We start from the raw sequence: 27,583 nt of genomic DNA, 5'->3' as shown, positions 1-27,583 counted from the left end.
TTTTTTTTTTTTTTTTTTTGAACTGAGTCAACCGGTTCATTTTCAATTTTGATCCTTTCATACGCTTCCAATCGCCGATAATTAGCCTAGTATGTAGGAGAAAAGGGGAGCCAAACGGGTTAATTGCCGGTGATGGTTTAATTTATAAACGAATAGAAGTAGAGTTACTCATCCAGGGCGTAATATCCAAATACTCTCACGTCAAACAGTCAAAGACGAATTGTTGATATACTACCATTGTTATTCTTTTTTTTTTTCTGCCAACTGCTCGGATGTCTTGGCGGCCCAATCAAGTCAACTTAGCAGCACATCCCGCTGACAACGAATCACCACCGCCTAGTCGATCTGTCCTATGCCCCCTTCCATTCTTTACCTTCTCCTTCTTACTTTAATAACTGCTTCTCGTCTCTTTCTCGCCTGTTTCTATTTCATTGATCGAGCTGTGGCCCTGGCTCACAGGCCCGCCACGGTCATGTTTCAGGTACAGTATTTCCGGATCCAGTTATTTATGGAACTCCTTCGGGGGTTAGCCTCACGTGTCGAACAAATTCCCCGGATTTGATATGTTAACGCTCGGCCTAATCGCAACCCACAGCGTATCCGCGACGCGATCGACTCCCGGATTGCAGAGGAGCAAGCCCGGCAAAAGTCCGCCCAGGACTCACTCGCCCGCTCCAACTCCGCTCGTCGTCCCACTCGCAATGCATCCCCTAGTAGACGAACTACCCGCCCTCGACGGAACACCGGCACTCCCGTCCGTGGGCCGGATCCCAACGAATTCGAGCCCGAGTTCGCCATCGGAGAGGATGAAGGCTCTAGCAGATCAGCTACTCCCCGCTTAGAGTCCGCAGGTTCGGAGGAAAATGCCGGGGAGAGCAAACCATCCGCGGAGGAGGCGTCCGCCGGCAAGGATAATACGAATGCCCCAGAGACAAACCAATCTTCTTCGGAGCTGCCGCCTGAGGTCAGGGTGAAGCTGCGGAGATTGGGCAAGCTGGAATCTCGGTATCAGGGTATGTGCTAAGTCAATATCACGGCAACTTGGGCCACGGCGCTAACCGTTGTGTGACCTATAGAGCTCTTGAAGGCTTATCGGATGGCCCATTCGCGTGTCTTATCGATCGAACCTTTCGAAGCGGCCTTGCGTGAGAACACCCCCTTGGCATCTATTAGCGATCCGAAGGCGTTGACAGAATACCTCAACCAACTCTCATTGAAAAGCGACATGGTTCTGGAGGAGCTGAAGCGGGTGTCCACAGAGAGAGATGACTACAAGAAGAAAATGGAGGAAGCCCAGAAGGCCACGAAGGCCGCCTACGATGAGCTCACTAATCTTAAGGAGAATAAAAAGGAAGAGGATGCCTCGACAATAAGCGATAAGACGGCCGTCGATAACTCTACCTTGAATGATAAATCCTCCACTGTTTCGAAGCAGGATTCTGCCAAGGAAGAAAGCGAAGAGTTTTTCTCTTTTGATAACGAGATCCCACGCCTGGAGGCGGAGCTAAAAGAAAAGCAGGAAGAGATTGAAACGCTCAAGTCTCAAGCGGAAAACCTCAAACGGGACCTCTCAGTGGCAAGGGAGTCAACGGAAGGGATGGTGCACAATTTGGAAACTGCGACCCGAGAGTTGGTAGAGCTGCGCGATATCAAGGATAAACAAGACTCGGAGTTTGAGAAGCTCAAGACTTCGAAGCAGGAAGAGATCGAGGCGCTCACGGCGAAGCTAGCGACGTCCGAAACCACCATCCAAAACGCTCAAAACGAGGTTGAGAAGCTGAAGGTGGAGCTGAAGCAGAAAACAGATGAAATCGAGCACCTCCAGTCGCAAACTGCGAAGCCCGAGGATGCTGATGAGCAGTCGGAACTTGCAGCAAAACTAGACAAGGCCAAACAAGAAAAGGAAGCCAATGAGAAGCGACTCGGTGTTCTCCAAAACCTAGTAGATAACCTTCGCTCCCAGCTCAAGGATATGGAAGGCACGATGACAAGCCTGAAGGCGGACATGAACCGAAAGGAGGAGCTGCAGAATATTGTCGATTTCCTTGACAACAACCTGAAAGACAACACGACCTGGAAACAAGCCAAGGAACAAGTTGCGGGCGGAAAGCAAGCCAATTTCGAGGATTTCCGGGACAGTCTGGCGCCTGCGAAGAACGGTACGGAGGTGAAGAACGAGACACCCGAACCCAAACCCCAACCGGCCAACTCCACCGGTGCTGCAGGAGCTTCTAAGAAGAAGAACAAGAAGAAGAAGAAAGGCGGCAAGGGTGGCGGTGATGACACGAGCAAAGCGGCAAGTGCTCCAGCTGTCGAAGAGACACAAACCCCAGCAGCCGAGCCAGAGCCGAAGTCGTCGAACACGAATGAGCTCGAGCAGAAAATTGAATCTTTGACACGCCAAGTGGAAGAAAAGGATGCAGCTATCGATCGTCTCAGCTCGAAACTCAAAGGGGAGGAAGACCTGAAAGAGGAAATAGAATCTCTTCGGGATGACCTGCTTAATCTCGGACAAGACCATGTCGAATCAAAGGATAAACTGAAAGAATTGACTGCCGAGAAGAAAGCTCTGGAGGAGACCATCACCAAGTTGGAGAAAGAGCTGGTTGACTTGCGCACGAGCACTGCGACTAGGGATGCTGACTCTGAAAAGGTGCACAATGACCTGAAGGAGGAATATGAAAGCCTCAAGGTCAAACTTACTACCCTAGAAACCGAGTTATCTGCTGCACAACAGTTAGCTTCTACCCGATTCAAGGATCTTACCGACTTGCGGGAGACTCTCCAGAAGCTGCAGCCTGAGCTAAAGAAACTACGAGCTGAATCAACTGAGCTCAAGTCTATCAGGGAGACTTTAGCTACTAAGACAGCTGAATTGAGAACTCTCGAGGGCAAGCAAGAGGATTTGCGTGCTGAGTTGAAGACCCTCAAGACGACAATATCAGAACGAGAGTCAGAAGTGAAGACGCTCAATCAGAAGATCAGACAAGAAACGGATAATCGCTTGAAGGCCGAGGAGAAATTAACAGTCGCTCAAGCAGATCTACGCTATTCGGAGAGCAAGAAGCAAGAAGCTCTGGAAACGAAGGAGAGAATTTCAAATGACCTTTCTAAAGCCCAAGAGGACTTGAAGGCCGCCCGGACTCAGCTACGGGAAGCTCAAAACCAAGTTACACAGGTGAACAAGGACCTTGAGGGTCTGCGGGAGGAGATTCAGTTGAAGACCGCTCAGCACGCTAGCGCGCAGAGTCTGATGAATAGCATGCGCGACCAGGGCGCCGAGATCGGCATGCAGATGAAAGAAGCCCGCGAACGCTGCGAGAGTCTGGAAGAGGAACTGGCGGATGCCCATAAGTTGCTAAGTGAAAGGACCCGTGAGGGTGAAACTATGCGGCGTCTCTTGAATGACATCGAAGGCCGCACCGAATCTAAAGTTCGTGATTTCAAAGAGCGGATGGAGGCAGCCATTGAGGAGCGAGATCGTGCGGAAGATGAAGCTAGCGCTCAGGGTCGCCGTCGGGCGCGGGAGCTAGAGGAGCTAAAGAACAAAGTCCGGGAAGCGGAAAAAGCACTGAGGAGCGCTGAGGAGGACAAGGAGGAGCTCGAGATGTCGCAGAAGGATTGGAAACGCAGACGTGATCAACTGGAGGAGCAAGCCGAGCGGTCGACGCAGGAACTCAATGATGTGCGGCAGGCCATGGCACGTTTGCGCGATTCGCTGGATGAAAGTGAGAAACAAGTCCGAGACCTGGAGAAAGAAAAGGCAGAACTACGCCGATCAGTTGAAGAAACCAGCGCTCGTCTGGACAAGTTGCGCCGGTCCAACAAGGCTCTATCGGAAGAGGCTCGCTTTGGTACAAATCCCCAGTCATCGCGATCTTCCATCGACTCTGGGTCCCGCAGGGCACTCACTTCTCCGGTGCCCAAGGACCGCAGCCCATCGATTCGGGGAAGCGAAACGCCTACAGGAGGAGCAAACGCGCAGGCGCCTATCGATTATCTCTATTTGAAAAACGTTCTCCTACAGTTCTTGGAGCAGAAAGACAAAAATTACCAGAAACAACTTATCCCAGTTTTGGGCATGCTGCTCCATTTTGATCGGTATGTCTGAACCTTTTTCTATACAAATCTACTCCATAATATCCTATGTGATACTAACCTTGAACAGGACGGACGAGCAAAAGTGGATGTCAGCTATCATGTCTCGATAGACTTCTTAATTCTAGGATTATGATATTTTGAGGCATGCCTTAGGTACTGTATTATAATATTTACTAGTACATAGTATGAACGTATTTCTTCCATCTACTTACTTCTTTCTTATTCTCTGTGTTGCAAAGGCAAGTGGATTATGTCAAAGAAAAGGCGTACCACTAAAAGAGTGGGTCTGATCCAAATACTTAAACTGTGGAGTTCCTTCGACCTGCCCCTCCAGCTTTGGAGTCGCAAATTTCACAACATCTCTTAACAATTGGCGAGCCAGACCCTTCGCAAGGCAAACATAAGACATCACAATGTCTGACCAACCGACCATTAGACTCGCGACGCCCGAAGGTGAGCACCAGACGTCGTCAACTTTATGCCTGAATCCCGCTGTCCGCGGGGAAGTTCCGCCCCCGCATAAATAAATTTGAAAGATGCCGGACTAACCCTGGCCTCTCAGACGTCCCCATAATCCTCCAATTCATCCGCGAACTAGCCGATTACGAAAAAGCCCTTCATGAAGTAGAGGCCACCAAGGAATCCCTCCTTGAAACCCTCTCTTTCCCCGACAGCCCTCCTAAACGAGGCTCCGTATATACCGCGCTCATCACTCCCCCAGCCACCCCGGACAATGCCACTCCCATTCCTGTAGGCATGGCTCTATTCTTCTATAACTACTCGACTTGGCGCTCGGCGCCGGGTATCTACCTGGAGGATCTCTACGTGCAGCCCGCTGCTCGTGGTAGGGGATATGGGTTTAAGCTGTTGAAGTATCTGGCGGCTAAGGTGCTGGAGGTCAAGGGACGTCGGCTGGAGTGGAGCGTGCTCAAGTGGAACGAACCTAGTATCAAGTTCTACGAGCAGGTCGGGGCGAAGGGCATGGAGGAGTGGATGAAGATGATGGTTGAAGGGGATGCATTGACCAAGTTGGCAGAGGGACTTTGATACATTATAAATCAAACTATGGACTGCACAGCCCATTGCAAAAATCAGAAAGAATGACTGAACGCCCAAGAATAATCGTAACATCATGCATAATCTGCTGTGATCCCCAGCCAGGGAGCTATGTAGGTCTACATGGTAATGCTTGGCCATTTTTGCTATAGTCAGTTAGTATGTCGCCATGTTCGTTTTTCGATACCTCCTGAGTAAGTTTCTCAGCGTATGGCATTACAGTCTTCGTCTGCTCTATATTCTCCGCTGTTGGTAGGTTTCTCTGTGATAGCTTATATATTGATATGCCATCAGATACTGGACGCACCGAGTGCAAATGATGGACATTCATCTGGACCGCAAAACCTGAGGGTACCCGGTACCCAAAAGCCGATGATACTATAGTGTGAATAGCCGTTCTGGCTACCGATATAATCACCAGTTGATGACGAGATGAAGTAGCGCGAAGATGCCAAGAGGGCAGGGTTGGCATGATATTATGACTTGCTCTGTAGTCTTGTCTCGGGTGGTGATTCGAGTTCTTTGGTGAATGGTAATTGCCTTGATCGTATGGTCTTCAACAATAATACGAGGTCATTCTTCGAGAATTGTCACACTTAGATAATGATAGTGCAGTAATTGACCTTATCGAGGATATAGCGATCCATAGGAACATCAAACACCTGGCACCGAACCCTCGTTCAGGAGGGACTTGCACATTCATTTGCGCGTCTGAATTATTGTCTATTCATCTTATATTGTACCAGAATATCATCGTCTGGCTCATCGGATCAGTCAAGAGATTAAAGACAAGGTTGTAAGCGAATAGCAGGAGTTTCCTTCATCGCTGTTCAGAAACAGGGACTCCTTGTCCTTGTCAAATTTGGCTTTTCTTTCAGAAAGCGAGGAATGGCTGCTTCTCTGAATACTGTACACCATGAGGTTCTTTTACTGTACGTGCTTCGAAGTGTGGACACCCAGGTCTTGTGTAGTATATGATGTATAAACACTGATATCAATTTGTGCCATATCCAGATGAGTTATAATTCATTGCATGAATCCACAAAAAACGTATTCTCTTCTTTCAACTCGCTCTAGCCACTATTCATTCTCGTGAAAGGTCGTCATGACAGATTTAAACTGCTTGGCAAGCGTTTCCGTATCGCCACAGAGCTCCTTAATTCCGAAGTTATATTTGATATTGGCTGAATCATCATTGGGGACATTAAGGACGAACTCCTATTCAACACCAATATCTTGCACCTATTGCCGTCCCAGGTTAGCAAATACCTTCGTTAAAAGACTAGGGAGGATCCTGTTTACCCCTATGTCCTCGAACGGCCGGATGGACGCGAATGATATGCGCTGTTTAAATGCCATCCTTGTGGCGCTCTGGAAGGAACTCCCGCATATCAAAGGAGGCAGTTGTAATCACAAAGAGAGATGTAGCTTGAATGTAGACCTTAGATAAGCACTAGACTAAGGAAGCATATATATACCTGTGTTGCGCACATATGTCTGGTTCACCACGATATAACTAGCTGATGGACAGAATATGACCCCACAAAGACAGTGGTCAGTGTTTAAGGACTCTGGCAACTTCGTTCGCAACTGTCAGTTTGTGGTTGGTGTAAAGTTGCCAGGATGGGGCATGGGTAGAGCCGATATGGTTTGATGATTCACTGGTTGCATTGATATTTTTGTGATGTTATATTCTGGCAAGATAGTGATGGCTTTATGTTATAGTAATAATGTGTGTTTGCTGAGGTAGAAGAGAGAAAGAGAGAGAGAGAGAGAGAGAGAGAGAGAGAGAGAGAGAGAGAGAGAGAGTGTGTGTGTGTGTGTGTGTGTGTGTGTGTGTGTGTGTTGTGTTGTGTTCGGAGATATTCAACAGCCGTAACAAGTTAGTAGTCACAGGACCCCAACAGTACATCAAAGGGACAAAATTATTCAATATCGGAAATGTATGGAGTAAACTACATGCTTTTTTACCTCCCGACTTCTATTCTTCTGTTTATTCAGCCGGAGAACCGAACACTTCCATATGAATCCGGTCCTCCTTCACTCCCATATCTTTCAAAGAATTGCTCTGAGCATTCATGAACAGCTTTGGACCACAGATATAATAATCTGCATCCGGGAGAACGACCTGATCTTTAATCTTATGGAGATCGGCCCTGCCTTTGAAATCATAGTCAACGCCCTGCTTGTCCTTCTTACTAACCTCTTCATAGAACACCGCGCGCTGAACCTGCGGATTCTCCGAGATAATCTTAGCCAACCGGTCCTTCATGGCATGTACGCGACCATTGCGCACAGCATGAATGAAGACCACGCGCCTCGACCCTCCCTGATCCACAATAGTCTTCAACATCGACATCATCGGCGTCAACCCAACGCCACCACTAATAAGCACGACAGGCGTGGTAGCATTAACATCCAACACGAAATCCCCAAACGGCATACTAACATCCAACTCCGCACCGACAGGCAAACCCTCATGCAGCACATTCGAAATCCGACCGGCCGGCTTCTGTCCCAACCCGAACTCCCTCTTCACCGAGATCTGAAAGTACTCCCCATTCGGCACATCCGACAAGCTATACTGCCGGGGCTGATAGACCCCCAGTTCCGGGACGAAGCACTTCACACTAACAAACTGGCCGGGCTTATACGCCGGCAGCGCACCCTTATCAACCGGCGTGAGGTAAAACGAAATGATCTCCTCCCCCTCATGGACTTTCTTCGAGATAAAGAACTTCCGCCATCCCTTCCACCCGCCCGGGGTTGCTTCCGCTTGGCGGTAGAGCCCGCTTTCGAAGTCAATGAAGTACCCTGCCAGTTCCCCGTATGCGGCTTTCCAGGCGTCGAGGACTTGGTCGTTGGCTGCGTCGCCGAGTACCTCTTTGATGGCGGCCAGGAGACCCTCCCCGACGATCGGGTATTGGTCCGCCGTGATCCCCAGACTGGCGTGTTTATGGCCGATGCGGGAGATAGCCGTTTTGAGGGCTTCCGGGTGCTCGATATTGGTGGCGTAGGCCCATACTGCGTGGGCTAGGGCGGCGGGTTGCTCGCCTGTTGCTTGGTGGGCGGTGTTGAAGATGTTCTTGAGCTGCGGGTATTGCTGGAGGAGACGCTGGTAGAAGAGGGTGGTGATTGCGACGCCGTGGTCTTGGAGTGCGGGAATTGTTGACTTGACGATTTGAATCTGCTGGGGGGTGAGCTTGTTTTTGGGGGTTGTTGTTGTGAAGGGTCTGGTGAGGAGGAGTGCCTTTGGCGTAAGGCGGGGGACGACTCTTGAGAGGAACATTGTTTTGGCTAGCATTATGAAAGGTTGCAAATTACATGTCTGTCATGTTCCATGGGGTATGGGGTTGTAAAAGGCGCTTCTTTAAACCGTGGACTTTGCGGATGGATTGAGTTTGGATGTAAATTAGGGTTTGAGTTTACTAATAAATGACGTTGTGACGCTATCCCTATGTAACCCATTTGACCTCAAGATGTTACATTCGCTAGAATATGATTGGAGCTTCTATTGTGGATCTTGGGGATTACTAGGATCGCAGGAATGGTTCAGAAATGCTATACCAGGTAAAACTAGCCCAGCTACGAAGCTTTGGCTGTGTGCCATTGGTAGGCTGTGTATCCAGAATGCCTGGCTGTGGGTGGATCATTACTCTTTCTTTTTAAATGTTGTGGTAACTCACCGAATCTCACTACTCCGGACTATTGGCCCTGTGCCACTGAACCTGAAATCTTCTATCAACACCTTGGAGGGAATTCATGCGAGATGTCATCCTTCCACATACCCCACAAATAAAATTGGAATACATGTTGTTCAGCCAGGACGCAGGACAGACTCAGGTGGATGAGAGTGGTGTTGACGAAGGAAGAATCGGTAGAGATATGCCAGAGTCCTGGAAAATTATGCGTTGAACGCTTCGATAAATATTTCGTCCAGAGCTCTAGAATCTGGCCAGGGATAACTATGATAGAGATGGTAAACTGCGAGGTAGATGATTTATTCAACTCTCCGATAAAGAAAGTCCCTATATGACTGATGTCGTTCAATAGGTTCACGAATTGTTGTACTTCATTTGGCAAACATTTATACTTGAGATTGACTATGATGCATTCCAAGGTAACTACACGCCAAATCATGGATGAAGCTTACACCCCTCACAGGGCTGCGGCGGCAGAGTACTATAATACAGCATCGGCCTGGGCTCCCCAGAAACATTCAAAAACCCCTTCGCACCCTTCTCCAGCCGAAAAATAGCATGATCCACAATGGTATAAGTCCCGGGGACAACCATCTTCATATCCACAATAGTCGATCCACCGGGGGGCACACTAACCGTCTGAACACACTGGCCCGGCGGACTTAGTACATCCGAATCGCGATAGACTTTATTAAAACAGGTCCCGATAACATGGAACGAGCTGGTTAGGTTCGGGCCCCCGTTCCCGAAGAAAATGCGAACGGTATCATCGAGCGTAGCTTTGAGCGGCTTCTCGGTGAGGGCCGCCTCGCTGCCATTAAAGACCACCACGTCGGCTGCTTCGCGGAGCGCATGTGGCCACGAGAACTCGACCGTCGATGACATCTGGCCGTTGTCGTCTGGCTCGGGCGGCTCGTGGTAGAACTCGCTTTGCATTACGTAGTATTCTTTGTCGACCGGGGGTAAGTCTTGCTCTGGTTGTACGTATAGGAGTCCGTACATGCCGTTGGCGATGTGCACGCCCACTGGACCTACGGCACAGTGGTAGATGTATAGACCAGGGTTCTGGAGCCTGAACCGTGCTGTCTTGGTCTCGCCTTCGTTGACTGTAGTTAGGGCCGAGCCGCCCCCTGGGCCCAGAAAGGCATGACAGTCTATGTTGTGTGGCATGCCGGATTCATCGTGGTTAGTTATTTTCAGATTGACTATGTCGCCAACCCTGGCGCGGATGAATGGGCCGGGGACGCTGTTGTTGAATGTCCATTTCTCGTATTTGTATTGGTTTGTTAGTTGTTCCAGTTTCGCGACCGCTGTGAGGTCTACGTCTAGGATGACTGGGTAGTCTCGTGTTATCGGTGGGGGGACGTTGGGGGCGGTGGTGAGGATTGCTTTTTCAGTTGGGAGGTCCTCGGCTTCGAGGGATTTGAACGTCTCTTTTTGTGAATCTTGAATTTCGTTGGTCGTCTTCTGTTGGTGAATTCCGTTGTTGGGAGCTAAGGGATCCGGGTGGGTGAAGTAGCTCTTGTCACTGTCTAGCCAGACAGCGCCATGTTGCCGAGCGTAGAGGAGCCAGCTGAGTGTGGCGGCGGTGGAGAGAAGCAGGACGTATTTGATTTGAAAACCGCTCGTGCCTTTCCTAGATTCGGTTGAGATCTGTCTCGCAAGGAATGGACCTCGTAGGGGAGAACATGGACTGGAGAGCAGTCGAGGTGGAAGCCGTCTAGCTCCTCGAATCGTAGTCACTGACGCATAGCGACTCTTGGTACGACATAAGGAGCTGAACGCAGTATTCATCGTGAATCTATTCACAGTTATGGTATTTACAATAGACTGAAACAGTAACAATTCAAGACAAAAGAGATAGTGATAACAGTGAAGTAACCATAGCCATTTTATACACAAGTCACAAGCCACCAAATACTCGAACTCCGAGGAGATCTGCAATTCCTAGGACATCCTCTACGATATAGGATTGCCTCCCATAATACCACAGGTGCGGTGTTGGGATCGTCAAATCGGAACGAAGCGAAAGCGATCGAATCCACGGTTGAGATGTCATGTTATGCATAAGTTCGCCGGGATCAGTCATGTCATGCGGACAAACCGATCTTATTACGAGAGGGAAACTAATGTTCCCACCTTTGATTGTACGGTTAGTTGATGCTGCATGATTCAAGATGTCTTAAACATACCTTACGCCCGCAATTCCCGCCGGCGGACCGAAGATCCTGGAATGCTGTGTAACGGACTTAGTATGCAAGACATTCGCCAAGTTACTTATTCTGTAGGGTATGGGCCATTGACTGTCTGTGGAGGTAGTCATCGGATCAATTGCGTGCATGTAGTACTTTTGTTGAAGCGGGGCTGGGCTGTGAATTCAGGGAAATAATTCAGCTGAAGGAACAGGGATAGAATCACGAATGGAGATCTCATCCCTTGGAAGATGACCAGCTGAGACGAGGCAGGAGGAGATGCTGTAAATATTGTGCTAGTTATGGTATAATGTATGTATTCAAGTGACGGCCCATAATGAGTCACCTGTTCTCTCATTTCCCTCTCATCTATTCACCTTTCACTTTGAATGTAAGGGTACCTCCACATTGTAACTCTGCAGGTGGTTATCATGCAGTAATGCTGCCTAAGGGGTTTTATTTTATATTGAGGTGTTCCAGTGAGTACTGTTAGCACCATCAACAGCAAGAGTTATAGGAAACCTGTAGAGATGCATTGGTTATACCGACCCAAGCGCAGATGAAGACACAGTGGTTCATCCCGGTCTTTCTCAGACGGTCCTACAGATGTTGCGCATAAATTGCTTCGTTGCGACCATGCGATCGCAGCACGAGTTTATCCTTCACTCCGAACGGCAGGCCGAGAGGATCAATAACTTCTTCGATCAGAATGCAAAGCGAAATATCGCTCGGTGGGGCCATCCCAGGGGCGGGCCAAACAAAAGGACCTATATCATGATGCACGCGAGATAAATTGCAGTACCCGAGGGTTGAAAAAGCGCTTAAGGACCCAGGTGTCATTCAGCCCGCAGGTTGAGCTTGGTCTGGAGTTCTTTTCCATAGTTTGGGGTCTTATCATACCCAGTGCGAAGGTAGTAGAGCCCTCCAGACCTGATCTGCAGTATAGTGGGCCTTTCCCCATAGGGTCGGTCCCAATGGAATGGCCCTGTCCTCCCAATCAAGTAAGATTTGTCAATACTGACATTGTTCAAGGACCCTTATCATGAAGAACGATGGAGCCCGCGGAGAAGGCGTCGCATTCCTTATCACTGGGCTGATAAGTAGACTCGATCTGGTTCGCCCCGAGGCACTTAGGGTTTCCTATCTCAACTCTTATCTCTCGATCGGCGGACCCTCTTGCATTAAAATGCCGGCGAATATGCACGGGTCTTCAATAATTTGCATGCAAAAGTGGGCCCGCTGTCGTTCCCTAGTGACGGACGCTCGATAAGCACCATTTTAACTTTGTTATGATCATCGATATTGCAGTCGATCATCGTGGTCTCTCGACCCTCTCACTGACTCCGGGCAGATGTCTTGATAAGGATTACAATGTCAGGTTATATCTGGACATCATGTCCTAACCGGCTGGTGTCGCCAAGCATCATCGTCCTTTTCTTCTTCAAACTTCACTGCATCTGCACTACGAGCTCCTCTGGAGCCGTCATTTTGTAATCCGTCTAGATCCAGAGACCTAAACAACATGTCGCAAATCAGCCTAGATGCCTTCACACCGGCCGAGGTGATCGAATTCGTCGGGCGTGCTGGAGTTGCCAAGGGCAATATGCGCCTCGACAAAGTCTTCTTCAGTGCAGTGTCGGCGGGGTGTCTGCTTGCCTTCGCCTGTGGAACCGTCCTCAGCACCAACACAACGCCCTGGTTCCAGGAAAACGCCCCGGGGCTCATCCGCACGATCAGCGCCTTGGTCTTCCCTTACGGCTTATGTATGATTATCTTGACGGGGGCCGACCTCTGCACTGGATCTTTCATGGTAAGACTTCCGGCCTTCTCTGTATGTGGAATGGGTCACTAAATGAATCCCAGTTCACCACTGTCGCTGCTCTCCAACGCCGTTTACCGTGGTATAAGATGCTGATCCACTGGGTTGTCACATTCTTTGGTAACCTGGCTGGGTCACTCTTCGTCGTTGCCATCATATTCGGATGTAGGTCCACTCGCCTCAACACCTCCATAACCCATAAGAAGAAGCAACACCACTAACACAGAAATAGATGGCAACGTCTTCTCCGCCGATCCCTTCAAATCTCAAGTAATCGCATTCGCCACGAAAAAGCAAGTCACCCCCGATTTCCACATGATCTTCCTCCGCGGCATCGGATGCAACTGGCTCGTCTGCCTCGCCTGCTTTTTCGGCATCCAAGGCCGTGACCTCACCTCCAAGATCATCGGCATCTGGTGGCCGATCTTCGCGTTCGTATCTCTTGGGTTCGATCACGTCGTCGCCAACATGACTTTCATCCCGCTGGCTATCTGGGTCGGAGCTGATAAAATCACGGTTGGTCTGTATATCTGGAAAGGAATCATTCCGACTTTGATCGGTAATATTCTGGGTGGAGGTTTGTTTTGCGGTGAGTAGATCCTTCTGTTTCGGGATTGAGCAACTCGTTCTAATAAGAGTCAGGTGTTTACTACTGGTACATGTACTTGCTTCAAACCGACTCAATGACGGTCACTGGAATCAAGCGTTTCGGTCATTCAAGGTCGGAAGTGAGCAGCATGACTCCGAAGAAGGACGACGTGGAAGCTGGTGTCGGAGTGGTGGATAACTCTCCTGCTGCACTGGGTAGTTAATTTTACTAATCCAAACTATCGGTTGGATGTATAGGTTAAATAGTAATAATGAAATATCTAATTCCTGAAGAACTTTCAACACAATTATAGACATCACCGAATGCCATAATAGGCACGACTACTAGATAGCATGGCTATGCAGGCTGAGGTTGAACGGCCTCTCAAGAATCAAGGACTATCGTTGAAGTAATACAACGTAATTGTACAACCAAAAAAAAAAGAAAAGAAAGAAAGAAAGAAAATAAAAGAAAGAAAATAAAACAAACCATCAGAACATCTGGAGATACACGTCACAGATGCACAGCTAATGAAGAGAGCGATGCAATAAAAAAAAATACGGGCAGGGTTCGGAGAGGAAAACAGAGGGATGAAAAAAAATGAGAGGAAAAAAAGAATAGGCCCGAACCGCGGTTTGAACGCGGGACCTCTCGCAGATTGGCGCTATTGCCCAAAGCGAGAATCATACCACTAGACCATCCGGGCTTAGATGATGTAGAATTTTACAATCTTAAAATATGACACCTCAAAAAAGTGTAAAGCTCATTCATCGCCGATCAAATAAAATGTCTTCGGAATTTCTCATAACAAGGCCTTGCTTATATTGAATCCCCTTTATAATCTTGTTCGGTATCAATTTATATATCCAGAAGATTGAAATCCAATAAGTTTCTCTATTCAGAGTAGTTAAGAATGGCAGAGCGGTGGAATCATGTAACTTGTATATATACTCGCCGGTTGTAGAATAGATATATATAGTCTCGAGCTTTGACTTAAAAACTGAGTAATCACCTCCAAAATATAGTAGTCCACATATCGTTATTTGCGGTCCCCAGCACCGCAGGTAGGTAGACAACGCGCAGCGATCATATAAGCGTTAGATATAGGGTTGAGCGGTTGATGCTCTATTACTTCCGCACACGTAGATTGATTACTGGGTTCCATATTAACGGGCTGCGGGTTGAGGTTCTACCGCAACCAGATGTCGTGTGAACCTACGTAACGCAATATCGCCCGCAATTCCGCATATCTCACCTGGCAGATTACTTATATCGAGGGATTCTCGGTTTCCGGGTCATCTGTAAAAGAGTTGGCATCGAAAGCTGCCCTGCCCCCTGTTTGTTTTGCTAACGATGGAATATCGCTTGGCCTGGACGGGCCCTCTCGCGCCGAAGCCCTAGGCTTCTTGGCGGAGGGCAGCGCAGCTGGCCGTGAAAAGTGTGCTGCCTGGTCCGCGGCCATGGAGGATGAAATGCAGGCGTTAGGAAGCCAGGGAAACCAGATCTACTGGGGCTCAACCGCTAGCGGCTGAGACCGACAATATCAACCCTAACTTTGTCTCCCTACGCGAGCTCAAGCTTCTCACTCTCTCGGATACTACCACCGCAATTGTGGTTAGTGCGCGATGGCCAGAGCCCTCGTGTGTCCACTACTGGTATCGAATAGAGCGCTAAGTGAGCAAAAAAACAGGGCCCGAACCGCGATTTGAACGCGGGGCCTCTCGCAGGTTGGCGCTATTGCCCAAAGCGAGAATCATACCACTAGACCATCCGGGCGCCTTTATTTAGTGCTATTTTATTTGAACTATAGCTCAAATTTGTATCAGCTATGCCTTGGCATACATAGGCTGTGGATTGATATCATCACGATGCGCAGTGAGGTCATGCATGTCTAGATCACCTTGCATGAAATGTGGACTGCGACTCGCGATTCAAGTATGCCCGTCGCTGATTTCATTTTTTAGATCTTGAATTGGTGCCACCAAACAAGGTAGGGCTCGATCCATGGAGTGGCTGTGCAGCACCCAATCGCCGATCTCGCACTTAATCTGGACTCAGCCACACAAGCCGAGGGTTAACCCTACGACAAGCTTTGGCCGTGACGTCGTCATCGCGGGCCCCCAGCTGTTTCGCGAACCTCTTAAGAACCCCCTTCTCGCTCCAAGCGATTTCTCCGAAGGAATTGTTCTCCGGACGGCCAGATCAAGCGCGCCTTCGCTTGATGTCACGGTAGTGATATACAACTTATCCTCAATGGCTTCTCAACCCCATCAAAAGGAGGTGCCTCACAACAACCATGTGGACTACGTCATCCGCTACAGCTTTTATGATACGGGTATGTTCGCCGCGCTCCGCCGGAGACAGCCAGATTGACCATCCCAGATGTCAATAAAGCGTCCCAGCAGTTTGAATTGCTCCTCCGTCGACTCTCTGAGGTAGGATTGCAGACGGAAGTGAGAGAGGGCGATGAATCGTCGGTGCTGGTCTTTGTCCGGGCCTCGAGGAAAAAGAAGTTGCAACGCGCTGTTTATCAGTCACGGTATGGATACCACGCGCCGTTTCCTTCCGTGATGTATGTACCATTCTGACTGGATCTTACATTAAAGTATCCGCGACTGGCTTTATGGCGTCCGCAATACCGAGCCCGAACCCGAGTCCTCTGCCGAGCCGCAATCGGAATCCGAGCGCTTGCGTGTCATCCACCATATGATCACTGTGCCCCGGGAAGCTGGTGGCGCTGGGATTACCCTGAAACATGGGGAGTGGGAGAACGTGATTGCCATCTTCCCGCTGCATGACGAAGAGACCAATAAGCAATGCATGAGGGACTGGAGCAAGAAGACATTTTTGTCCAACGAAGACCTCGACCAGATACGGAACACATTCGGAGAAAGTGTATGCGGCAGTGCTTCCCTGCGTTCACGTTGACGCTGACATAGCTCTCGCAGGTTGGGTTCTACTTCGCGTTCTTGCAGTCGTATTTCAGGTTTCTCATGTTTCCCGCCATTTTTGGCTTCTCATGCTGGCTATTGCTGGGGTCTTTTTCTGTAATCTACACTGTAGGAAATGCCCTGTGGTGTATTGTTTTCATCGAGTACTGGAAGCACCAGGAAGAGGATCTCAGCTGCCGATGGCAGTCTAAGGGTGTCTCAGTTTTGCGCGAGAAAAGACGGGAATTCAAACCTGAAAGGGAAGTCCGGGATGAGACAACGGGCGAAATTCGAGGTGTATATCCCGCGACCAAGCGGCTGCAGACACAGCTGCTCCAGGTGCCATTTGCACTTGTTGCCGCCGTTGCCTTGGGTGTTATCATTGCGACATGTTTCGCCATTGAGATATTCATCTCCGAGATATACAACGGACCGTTGAAGACATACCTGGTGAGTCCTATGCATTGATTGTTGATGTACCACCGACTGACTTGCCAGGTCTTCATACCTACCATCTTGCTCTCTGCTTTAATTCCAACTATGAGTACCGTCCTTGTGTCAGTGGCGACTAGGCTGAATGACTACGAGAACTATGAGACTCAGGGCGCGTACGATGTAGCATTGACGCAGAAGATTTTTGTGATCAATTTCATCACCTCATACTTACCTGTTTTCCTGACAGCGTTTGTGTATGTCCCCTTCGCTCATAGTATTGTGCCGTATCTCGATATCTTTCACTTGACTGTTCGTCCATTCGTTTCGAAAAAAGATGCGATAACAACACGTGCCGAATTCAGCATCGATCCGGGTCGTCTAAAGAAGCAGGTCATCTACTTCACAGTGACCGCCCAGGCCGTTAATTTCGCCCAGGAAACGATAGTTCCGATGCTGAAGCAGCGCGGCCTCCAGAAATACAAGGAATACAAGAAGCGGACCGGGAAAGTGGAACCGGATAGCAACACGGATGAGAAAAAGGCGCCCGAGGTTTCGTTTGAGGATGCCCCCGAGGAAGCCCAGTTCCTTAAGCGGGTACGTAATGAAGCTGAGATGGAAGACTATGACGTGACCGATGATCTCCGGGAGATGTGTATCCAATTTGGATACCTGGCACTGTTTTCTCCGGTCTGGCCATTGGTACCGGTCTCGTTCTTGATCAACAATTGGGTTGAACTGCGGTCCGACTTTTTTAAAATCTGTATGGAATGCAAACGGCCATCACCTCAACGTGCAGATACCATTGGCCCTTGGCTGGACAGTCTAGGGTTCTTGTCCTGGGTTGGAAGTATTACAAGCGCGGCTCTTGTCTACATGTTCAGCAACGGCCACGAAGGACCGAACGGACAACCAACATCCATCAAGGGATGGGCACTGTTGCTCACGATATTTTTCTGCGAGCACATTTACCTGCTGGTACGCTACGCCGTGCGAGCCACTATCGCCAAGATGGAACCCCCCAATGTACGTCAGGAACGGGCAGAGCGCTATTTGCTGCGGAAACGATTTCTCGAGTCGACTCTGCAATCCAGGAGCAGTGATGATGAAACCGATGAAGAAACCACGCCGTATGTGGACCAATCCCAGGAGGTTTCTGAGATCACGCGGGCCTCACTCGAGGATGATGCTCGCACATGGTCTCGACATGGCACCGACCCCGCGGAACGTTTCTGGATGCGTCAGAAAGGGTGGAAGGAATCGGTGTATGTCGGTACATCCATTATCCGTGCATTGGCGGTTAAGCCGGAACCAAAGAAGCAACAGTAAATGCACGTATCAAGAAGAAATCTGTGCGTATATAGGCCTGGCACTGCATGGATTTTTTCATGGCATGAGCATAGCGAGTGGATTTGGTTTATGATTGTATAAAGTGTGATCTCGTAATATACAGTTCGCCACTGGAATGAAGTTTTCTATTTACTGCGTCTAGCTTTTTTTTTTTCTCTCTTTTTGCCTCTTCTCTCTCCTCAACTTTCCACATTGGTCCCCTGCCAAGAGTGTGGGGAAAAAAAGACCCACAGGACTCTTGACTATTTATAAATTATAATTGCCGCCATGATCCCTGAAGAAATTCCACATTTATCACAAAGGTGCGACCACCATGACCCCTAAACCACGATCTAAGACCTTCACAGGGTGTTGGACATGTCGATCTCGCCGTGTAAAGTGCGACGAGCAGCGACCCAATTGTCAACGGTGTCATCGCAGTGGACGGACATGCCAAGGGTACAGTGTGCGGTTAGGATGGACCAATGCCTCGGGAACTGCAACGCAGCGTCGACTACTGCGCTCTTCAACTAGGGCTGTGCCGGAGTTATCCCCATGTGCTGTAACAACGCTTTTGAGTGACTTAGACCATTCTTCGGGGAGAGCGATCGCTCAGCGAGGGCCGTTTTCGGTCTTTTCTGTCTCCGTGTTGGATAACTCGAGTCGAAATATACGGGTCCACAGTCCTCGCGAGTCGTCCACGGAGAGCTCCGACAGCTTTCTCCCACATCAACACGATTTCTCCCCATCATCATCTCCAAAGACATCGTTCACGGTGGAACAGTTACCCTTTCCGGAGCCTCCGAAATGCGTCGTGAGCGAAGATGCTCTCGGTGGGATTGGCCAAACAACACCAAATCTATCACAGATGGAACGTATGCGATCCTTTGATATTGGCGCAGCAGCCACACGCGACAAGGCCTGGGGGTGCTTATTAGAAAAGACCCGCATTCCATCCTCGCTAAATCCTACGAATATGGCTACCCCTGAAATCGAATTGATCCATCATTGGGTCGTTTTCCTCAGCGGAAACCTAATCCTGATCGACTTAGCTGACAATCCATGTCGCACGGTGTTCATGCCACTGGCTCTCAAGGGAATTAACTCTTCCCCAACAGAGTCTAACATGCACCGTGCTGTCTTCCATGGGCTCTGTGCAGCTTCCGCATTTAGTCTTTATCACCTTCGCGGCGAATCCAAGTACCAGTCTCTTGCCGTCCAGCATGACCAGCAGGCCCTACAACATCTGCGCCAGAACCTTCGTCCTGGAAACCGACTAGACGAGACAACACTTGTTGCTGTGCTAACGTGTATCGCGGCTGAGGCTATGTCTGGCCGGCGCAGCCGATGGAGAGCTCATGTTCTTGGCGGACTGGGAATGCTGGAAAATGAGCTTGATGGCGAGTGGCTGCAGTCACCAACAGCGGCACGCTTACTCCAGAGCTACTTGTCTCTCTCATCACTGTGTAATTTCCGAATGTCGGCTCAGTTAGTGGCGTTGCTGAAAGAGCTTCCGAACATACAGAACTATCTAGAGCGATCGCATGGTGTTTCACGGTCACTCGTACAATTTCTAGCGGACATATCTGCCCTCAGGGAGTCGCCTGGTCAGATCACAGTTGCGGAACTGGACAATCTGGAGCTGCAGCTTTATCTCCAATTTCCCAGTCTGCATTCACAAGAAACACCTGAGTCGATTGTCATCCAGCATGCGCTGAATTCCTTCTACTACGCAACCCTTATTTACTTTCGCCGTTCTCTTCGCCGTGTCCCCGTGGCAGACGTTCAAGACCTCGTCGAGAAAGCCGTCCACGACCTTGAAGCCGCCGAAGCCCTCACCCACAGAAAAGGCGGATGTGCCTACAATTGGGCAAGCTTTGTGGTCGCGGCAGAATGCAGCCGACCGGACCTACAAGAGAGGATGCTTGTTTTATTCGATCGGAAACGCCGTCACGGAATCAAAAACATCCAATCATTGGGCGAAATCGTTACGACATTGTGGCAACGACGAGCATCTGCCCCTGGAGTAGATATCCATTGGGAGGAGATTGCTAACGAGGCTGATTATGATATCATGCTAGTATGACCACATTGCAGTCTGTGTCCCGTCCCGTTTCATACAGTGTATCCGCCGTCCACAACCAACGCAGAACCACAGACAAAGCTGCTCATTGGCGAGGCAAGATAGAGGATAGAGTCCGCAATCTCTTCAGGATCGGCGGGACGACCCAATGGAGTTTTCTCGAACTCGCTGTTCATTGCACCGCTTTCAATCGCCGCGCGGATGATAGGTGTGTCCACATACCTGGACCATAAGTATTGGATCTAGTCAATTGAAGGAGAAGATACATACCCAGGACAAATGGCGTTGATTCGTATTCCTTCCTTGCCGTACGTTTTGGCGTCCTATGATTGTGAGTCTGCGTGCCAAGGACTATCGAGGTAGATAGGGAATTGCATATACCAGTTTAGTGATTGCTACGACAGCTGGTTTTCTTAGCATTTCATAAGGGCCACATAGCCATGGATCTCAGTGGGACTTACCATGCTTGGCAGCAGTGTATGGGATGATTCCGAAGTTTGCTGGGGGAGCAGCGATGCCATACATCGACGATAGGTTGATGATTACTCCGCGACCTTGACGGACACCTCGCGACCTAACAAATCAGCGAAACAAACTGGACGAAATGGCAACTACGAGACCCACTCTTGTGTTAACATCTGCTGGATGACTCCCCTCTGACACAGCCACAGCCCTGTCTGATTGATGTCAATGACCTTTTGCCACTCCTGCAAGCTTAGCTCATGCGTCTTTGTAGGAATTCCACTGATCCCTGCGGAGTTCACGGCAATGTCAATGCGACCAAATCGAGTCACTGTCTTCTTGATCGCCTCGTTTACCGACGCTTCATTGGTGACATCTACCTGCATGATCTCGGTTTCGACATGGGGGAAGTTATTGCGCAGCTCATCGCGGGTGCCCTCCAGCTGAGCCAAGTTGACATCTACAAGTGCCAAGGAGGTAATGCCTTGTTCTGCAAATTTCAATGCCGTTGCTTTGCCAATCCCTACATGAATTCGTTATTACTGTGTTCAACCGTAAGCATTAGATCGATACCAGTGATTGTACATACCGGAGGCTGCGCCGGTGATGAAAGCGGTTCCTGTAACTTTGCACGCCATGGTATTGAATTTGATGCTTCCTCGGATGATCCACAGTAACAGTTTAGAAGATCCTGGGGACTCAATAAGCGTTTTATAGCCAACTGCGGGGTTTAAGTTACATAAAGACTACTGCAGCCACCAGAGTAACTCCAATAGCCTCGGAGACACAAAAGTCCGAGGCTAACCAAGTTTGAGAGATTCAAGCCTGTGCAATTTATGTACAATACTACTCCGGAGTGTAGTACATTCATTGTCGGCGGAAATGTCGGAAGAATTATTTCTTCATGGCTGTCTTGGTGTATTCTTCAACAAATGCCAAGGTGGGTCCAGATGTCGATCCTTACTAACAGGTGAGATTTAGGGTCTCGCTGTCGACTTCCTTTTTCGGACGGCAACTGTTGCGCATCACAACTAATGGCAAGTTTACAGCAACCGGATGTAAAAGTCCCGTCTACCGGTCCTTGAATAGCGTAGAAGCAATTTGGAACGTCTAGTATATCCTGATAGGATCCGTTCAGCAGGATAAAAGGAGCACCATGGCCATCAGCTACCGTATCATCCTAAGTCAATTCACACCATCAAGTCTTTTACAAGTGACATCAACCCTCAGTTCACTCTCAGAATGACCCGAACAGACCTCATAGTCGACGCTGTCGTGATCGGCGGCGGCTTCGGTGGCTGCAATGCCCTCTACCGGCTCCGCGAGATGGGCCTCACTACCAAACTCTTCGAGGCAGGGAGCGGCTTCGGCGGCGTCTGGCACTGGAATGGCTATCCCGGGGCTCGTGTGGATAGCGAGATGCCCGCCTATCAGTTCAACATCCCCGCCGTATACAAGGACTGGCATTGGAGTGAACGGTTCCCCGGCGTCGAGGAGCTGAGACGATACTTTGAACACGTTGACCGTGTGCTGGGGCTGAGCAAGGATACCTATTTCAACACAATTGTATCGGAATGTCGATTTGACTCCGCGAGTAGGCTATGGATCGTCCACACCTCGACTGGCATAAGGGCAACGTGCAAGTACCTCATCGCCGCAACAGGATCCTCATACAAGAAATACTTCCCCGAGTATCCCGGCCTGAGCCAATACAAGGGCCAGCTAGTCCACTCAGCTGCATACCCGGACAACCTCGACGTCACAGGAAAGAAGGTCGGCATTGTCGGCAACGGAGCCTCGGGTCTCCAAATCGTCCAAGAGCTGGCGAAGAAAGATTGTGAATTAACCGTGTTCATCCGCACACCCTGTTTCGCACTGCCCATGAAACAGCGAAATATCTCTCCCGAAGAGTCCGAGATGATGAAAGGGTACTACGACGCCATCTTCGATCGCTGCTATAAATCCGTCACGGGATTTCCGCATAATACTAAGCCTCAGGCGGCTAGCACGGCATCGCCCGAGGAGCGGAAGGCTATTTTCGATCAGCTTTGGCAGCGCGGTGGATATAGTTTCTTGGTTTCGAATTACTATGACTTCCTGCTTAATGAGGAGGCCAATTCGATCTTTTACGATTACTGGGTACAGCAGGTTCGGGCTCGTATGACGAACCAGAAGAAGATGGATCTTGTTGCGCCGTTGAAGCAGACTTACTTGGTTGGTACTAAGCGGCCTAGTCTGGAGCAGGATTACTATGAGATGATTGATCGGGAGAACGTCGTGCTGCATGATTTGAAGAAGGCTCCTATCCAAGAGTTCGACGAGACCGGCGTCATCACGGCCGAGGGCCATCGTGATCTCGACATTGTCATCTTTGCAACGGGATACGATGCCGTCACGGGCAGTTTGTTGGATCTGGGGATCGAGGATCGGAACCAGGTTCCTCTGAGTGAGAAGTGGAAGGATGGGACGGCTACTCATCTAGGCTTGATGATCCCTGATGCGCCGAATCTGTTCCTGGTTTATGGTCCGCAGGCACCGACTTCCTTGGCTAATGGTCCGCCTTTTATTGAGATGGAGGTCGATTGGATCTGTCGCGCTATTGCGAAGATGCATGATGAGGGGTTGGCGTCCGTTGTGCCCACAGCTAAGGCAGCGGAGCAGTGGAAGGAGGAGGTTCGCCTGGTGTCTGAGAACACGCTGTACCCGAAGACGAACTCGTGGTATATGGGCACTAATATCCCCGGGAAGAGACGCGAGCCGTTGATTTATCTGGGTGGCATGCCGAGGTGGTGGCAGAAGTGCAATGATGCGCTTGAGAGCTGGGAGGGCTTTTCTACTCAGCCTTTGTAGGTTCTTGTTCGTGTTGGTAATTGTGTATATGCTACAAGTACTCTTCAAACAACATTGTGATTTACTAATGCTTCACCCGTTGTGCAAACTTCGTAAAAGGTACTGTGGATGGACACTAGGTAATTGTTGACGCTGCCTAGTTAGGGCTAGCATTGTTTTTTTTTCCTAAGCGATTTCTTTCCCCTTTCAACATCGATTTATGTTGCAGTATGAGTATACTTACTTTCAAGAGGCTTTAGTAACTGGTAGATTTACTATTATTGAGACGAGGAAGCAGGGGGTAAAGCATAGTATTCGTGTCTTCGATCTAGCAAATCCTCTTAGACTTGAATTACTGTGAACCGTGGAGTTTTCAACTAATGGGATAATCAGATACGGAAATCATCTCCTTATGTTAAGTCTAAATTGATGTTACTTCGTGTTCCAGGGTCCAAGGGATGTAGATCACCCGATCTGGAAGTGAGATGCTGCATCTCGAGACAACGCGTACGTGGCTGCAGCTGCAAGGCTCTGCCCTACTGCATAACCGAGGGCGCCCGCACCCCATCGAAGAAACTACCATTCTTCGTCTGACCACTATATATGAGGCCATTGATTGTTCTACCAGATAGAATATGAATTTAGTCTTATTCCGAAGCCTCTCCTGTGCGCCTGAAGACATATTCTGTGTGTATGCGTATGCATACTAAAGGGGACAAGAACTGTGATCGGCATAGACATAACATAATAGATCAGTCTTATTTTGCATATGCAGCAAGCTAGTGACGTTCACCCCAATTGACCTAATTTTACAACCAATAATAACGTCCAATACTTCATACTACGTTGAGACTTATCCACCATATTGTCTCAAGCTGCAGTGTGGTCAATGTATTCGTTCTCTTTCAGGCAATCCCCACATTGCCCGATCGGGTCTTCCCGAGGATTCCTGCGCATGAACTATTGATTCAGTATGCCAGGTACATCTGAAATATGATAGATCTCGCAGCATCTACTGAAGTTAACCGTAGAAAGTGTCTTTCAGACCTGGTGATTGGTCCCCATCTTGTCCATCACACTGATGAGTATCACTACTACCATCCGTCAGATCTGGAATTGATCAACCACTATGTCCGAATATGGCAATCAAACAGACTTGAGAAATACCTCAGTACCAATTTGTAGGACAGGAAAAGACATAAATACTGCTCTAACACCCCGAGTCTCTACTCTCATCAGCACCACATCTACTCTCAATCAAGCATCACTTACCCATCTTCTTTCTGCACCGTTCTGCACCACTCTACCCTTCAGCCCACCATGAAGTTCCAATCTCTCTGCATGTCTCTCTTCTGCGCCGCCACGCTGGCGGCTGCGCTTCCCGTCGAGCCTTCCGCGGAGTCTGCGCCTCAGCCCTGCATTCCCGCCGAGTTGGCGAAGGTTCTCACCTCTGTGCCGAAAGACTCACCCTTGTATTGTAAGGGTGATTCTCAGCCTGAAAAGCGCGACGGCGAGCCTTCCATTGAGGAGTGCGGGGATGCGCTGGAGGCTTACAATGCCGGGGAAGAAGATGAAGCATCTGTCGGGGACCTACTGGATGCTTGTGAGGCAGCATATGGACCGCCTGGGAATAAAAAGCGCCAGGCGAAAGAACCATCCATCCTGAGCGGAACCGTTGGCAGTGGTATGTATCTCTCCACCATTTACTAGATTACCATAGATACTGTACTGACTTACGAAACTCTTTAGTTATCGGCGATGTTAGCCGCGTTGCCGGGCGTTGATTCTGGTTCGCATAGTCGAAAACGTCACATCTCTGTTTTGTGGAATCTGCCTCGCGCTTCGTATCAGGATTGAACGGTTAATGGGGTCTTGTGTTGGTGGTGGTTATTGTTCGTGTATTATTTGGTTTGCTTTCTGAGAGATTTACCCTGTATCTCCTGAAATCTGTTACAGAAACTCATACATATGCTCTATACAATGTCTAACGCAGATAATGGTAATCAACCACTGCATCCTCAGTAAAATGCAAATGCCCTTGTATATACAAAATGTCAAGCGTGTTACCACTCGGCCAAAATACCTTAGGCATTTGGTCGTGCCTCCAACCGAACAATCTGGCCAACACAAGATAAAGTATCTTCATCAAGCCCCACACTTTCCCTAATCCGGCAACTTTCTCGGCCGGCAGGGTGTCTAGACCCTAAGAGGTTGTTCATCCAGACGGACGTTTCATCATCAGAACTCTACATCTGTCTATTTTAGCCTTGCATTCTTACTATTATGATGCATGAAGGTTACTTTCATAAACGAATGTGCACACATGACTCCAAATAAAGTACAGCCTCGGTCAAACGAGCCGCTCATCCGGCGCCTCAATTTGAATCGCCCAAAGCTATCTAGGAATCGGGAAGTCCAAGCATGTCACCAATGTCGCCTTAGAAAAGTTAAATGCGATCAGACTAGGCCTCGCTGCCAAAATTGTCAGACACATGAACGTACTTGCGTTTATAGCCAAGTACCTCGGACACCAGACAGCCACCACGGTGGAGACCTGGTCATTCGGCTCAACCAACAGGGCCACCTCAACACCACTAGCGAGTCTCAAGCGCGGTATTACTCCAGCTCATCTTGGGTGGTAGATGTGGACGGCCCGAATGGTTCTCGGCCTTCCGCTGGCTCCGGTATTGGTCCCTGTGCGAAATCGCGAGAGACATCAGCTCCCCCCACATTACAGGGAGGCCTGGAATTTCCCGATGGTCAAGCTCACTTGTTTGTGCAACTAGCGGAGGTGGACAGACTCATTCATTGGTATTCGAATTACTGTCATCTCTGGTATCCCATTGTCGATATTCCTGAGGTTATAATATCCCTTGAAAATCTAAGACACAACCGTAGCTCCCCTGTGGGCTCGTTGGCGCTGATTGCGGCGATCTGCTTTGCTGCAGCGTGTTCTGCTAATGCGTCTGGTGACTTGAGGTCACTGTCCCCTATATCTACTTCATCGGCATGGAAAGACCTAGCAGTCCAGCTGCTTTCAAGCAACGGATACCCCCGACAGCCCAACCTGAACACTGTCCGAGCGGCCTTTCTCCTTGCTCTCCCAAGCGTGGCAGACGGAAGGACACATCCAGATCCGGGCCCTGTCTGCGTATTGTTGCGAGCTGCTCAGTCTCTGGGTTTGCACCGCGATCCCTCATCCTTTAATCTGCCCCCTAGTGAGGTGGACTTTCGCCGGGTCCTCTGGTGGTGCATCCATAGTTTGGACGTCTGCTACTCGGTCGCCCATGCATTACCACCATTAATCCACGCTACCGCTACCGATGTTCAAACCATGGAGCAAAATGGCATGTCAGAGCGCAAGCTCATAGGAACTATCATACGAGTAAACTCCTTAATCTCTGCAATCTTCCAAACCGTCTACGGTATCCGTCAACCAACAGGCAAAGACATCCAAGATTTGGACGAAAAGGCAACAAAAATATGCACCGACGAGATCTCCACCCGAACATCCCTCGAAATGACCGCAGCAGAAAAATTCATCACAATGAGCCAAAGAATGTGTTGCTACAAAATGCTCTTCATCCTCCATCAGCCCTACCTACGATCGACCCAATGGCCGCAAACTTCCAGACAAAAAGCACTAGCCGCATGCCAAAACTACATCAATGACTACATGTCGGGTATTGCAGACCCTGAGCTAGCTCCGTATAGATGGATTCTAGGACATTTTGACGTCACCCATGCCTGTGCTATTGTTTTTCAGGACATGATTCAGCATCCGGGATCTGTGGAATCCGTCGGAATGCGGAGTTTGGTGGAGACTTGCTGCTTCACTTTCTTGTCGGATTCGCATCCTGACTGGGCGAAATTGGAGGCGCTGGGTTCGAAGGCTTGGGCTGCGAATGGATGGCCTTGCCCTTTTCAGCAGGACTTGAGTTCGTTAGGTGCGGATGCGAGTCTTTCGGATTGGGATCCGTTGTTTGCGTCTTTTATTTGGGAGAATATGTTGCTATAATTGCAGCAAGTCAAAGTTATAGGTTTTGGTGCAGTACTACTG

General features: G+C 49.3%; 10 protein-coding genes and 2 non-coding genes across 12 annotated transcripts; 7 read left to right on the top strand and 5 right to left on the bottom strand.

Moving 5' to 3' along the window:
• The first annotated feature begins 17 nt into the window (after positions 1–17).
• Positions 18–5,215, top strand: F9C07_2282985 (viral A-type inclusion protein repeat protein). The gene is made up of 4 exons (XM_071510601.1): positions 18–481; positions 596–1,013; positions 1,077–4,101; positions 4,169–5,215. Exons 1-4 carry the CDS (start codon positions 353–355, stop codon positions 4,209–4,211), a joined length of 3,615 nt encoding a protein of 1,204 aa, XP_071366259.1. The 5' UTR covers positions 18–352; the 3' UTR covers positions 4,212–5,215.
• Positions 4,515–5,148, top strand: F9C07_3339 (putative acetyltransferase, GNAT family; the record flags this gene model as incomplete). The annotated part of the gene is made up of 2 exons (XM_041292381.1): positions 4,515–4,554; positions 4,664–5,148. The coding sequence occupies 2 exons, from the start codon at positions 4,515–4,517 to the stop codon at positions 5,146–5,148; spliced, it is 525 nt and encodes a 174-aa protein (XP_041145657.1).
• A 1,935-nt stretch (positions 5,216–7,150) lies between the features above and the next one.
• F9C07_3338 (putative flavohemo protein) lies at positions 7,151–8,461 on the bottom strand (the record flags this gene model as incomplete). The annotated part of the gene is made up of 1 exon (XM_041286089.1): positions 7,151–8,461. One exon carries the CDS (start codon positions 8,459–8,461, stop codon positions 7,151–7,153), a length of 1,311 nt encoding a protein of 436 aa, XP_041145656.1.
• A 583-nt stretch (positions 8,462–9,044) lies between these two features.
• Positions 9,045–10,711, bottom strand: F9C07_2282983 (copper-containing nitrite reductase). Its single transcript, XM_041286088.2, has one exon. The coding sequence runs from the start codon at positions 10,650–10,652 to the stop codon at positions 9,294–9,296; it is 1,359 nt and encodes a 452-aa protein (XP_041145655.1). The 5' UTR covers positions 10,653–10,711; the 3' UTR covers positions 9,045–9,293.
• A 1,861-nt stretch (positions 10,712–12,572) lies between these two features.
• F9C07_3336 (putative formate/nitrite transporter family protein) lies at positions 12,573–13,681 on the top strand (the record flags this gene model as incomplete). The annotated part of the gene is made up of 4 exons (XM_041292380.1): positions 12,573–12,860; positions 12,914–13,034; positions 13,102–13,458; positions 13,512–13,681. The coding sequence occupies 4 exons, from the start codon at positions 12,573–12,575 to the stop codon at positions 13,679–13,681; spliced, it is 936 nt and encodes a 311-aa protein (XP_041145654.1).
• Positions 13,682–14,078: 397 nt separating this feature from the next.
• Positions 14,079–14,164, bottom strand: F9C07_t135. Its single transcript has one exon. It is a non-coding gene; the product is annotated as a tRNA-Pro (tRNA).
• Positions 14,165–15,148: 984 nt separating this feature from the next.
• F9C07_t134 lies at positions 15,149–15,234 on the bottom strand. Its single transcript has one exon. It is a non-coding gene; the product is annotated as a tRNA-Pro (tRNA).
• Positions 15,235–15,462: 228 nt separating this feature from the next.
• On the top strand, positions 15,463–18,149 carry F9C07_3335 (putative plasma membrane channel protein; the record flags this gene model as incomplete). Its single annotated transcript, XM_041292379.2, has 5 exons — positions 15,463–15,793; positions 15,841–15,997; positions 16,065–16,353; positions 16,407–16,838; positions 16,887–18,149. 5 exons carry the CDS (start codon positions 15,463–15,465, stop codon positions 18,147–18,149), a joined length of 2,472 nt encoding a protein of 823 aa, XP_041145653.2.
• Positions 18,150–18,483: 334 nt separating this feature from the next.
• Positions 18,484–20,235, top strand: F9C07_3334 (fungal-specific transcription factor domain-containing protein; the record flags this gene model as incomplete). The annotated part of the gene is made up of 1 exon (XM_041286095.1): positions 18,484–20,235. The coding sequence occupies one exon, from the start codon at positions 18,484–18,486 to the stop codon at positions 20,233–20,235; it is 1,752 nt and encodes a 583-aa protein (XP_041145652.1).
• Positions 20,236–20,264: 29 nt separating this feature from the next.
• On the bottom strand, positions 20,265–21,332 carry F9C07_2202507 (short chain dehydrogenase/ reductase; the record flags this gene model as incomplete). Its single annotated transcript, XM_041292365.1, has 6 exons — positions 20,265–20,454; positions 20,503–20,555; positions 20,614–20,636; positions 20,694–20,806; positions 20,857–21,217; positions 21,284–21,332. 6 exons carry the CDS (start codon positions 21,330–21,332, stop codon positions 20,265–20,267), a joined length of 789 nt encoding a protein of 262 aa, XP_041145651.1.
• Positions 21,333–21,936: 604 nt separating this feature from the next.
• Positions 21,937–23,544, top strand: F9C07_3331 (putative dimethylaniline monooxygenase; the record flags this gene model as incomplete). Its single annotated transcript, XM_041286093.1, has 1 exon — positions 21,937–23,544. The coding sequence occupies one exon, from the start codon at positions 21,937–21,939 to the stop codon at positions 23,542–23,544; it is 1,608 nt and encodes a 535-aa protein (XP_041145650.1).
• Positions 23,545–24,843: 1,299 nt separating this feature from the next.
• F9C07_3330 (fungal-specific transcription factor domain-containing protein) lies at positions 24,844–27,541 on the top strand (the record flags this gene model as incomplete). The annotated part of the gene is made up of 2 exons (XM_071511090.1): positions 24,844–25,207; positions 25,863–27,541. 2 exons carry the CDS (start codon positions 24,844–24,846, stop codon positions 27,539–27,541), a joined length of 2,043 nt encoding a protein of 680 aa, XP_071366258.1.
• Between the last annotated feature and the right edge of the window lie 42 nt (positions 27,542–27,583).

This window comes from Aspergillus flavus, chromosome 4, assembly GCF_009017415.1.
Source record: "Aspergillus flavus chromosome 4, complete sequence".
Taxonomy (NCBI): domain Eukaryota; kingdom Fungi; phylum Ascomycota; class Eurotiomycetes; order Eurotiales; family Aspergillaceae; genus Aspergillus; species Aspergillus flavus.
The sequence above is the reverse complement of the archived record's forward strand: the minus strand, read 5'-3'. Positions and strand labels throughout refer to the sequence as shown.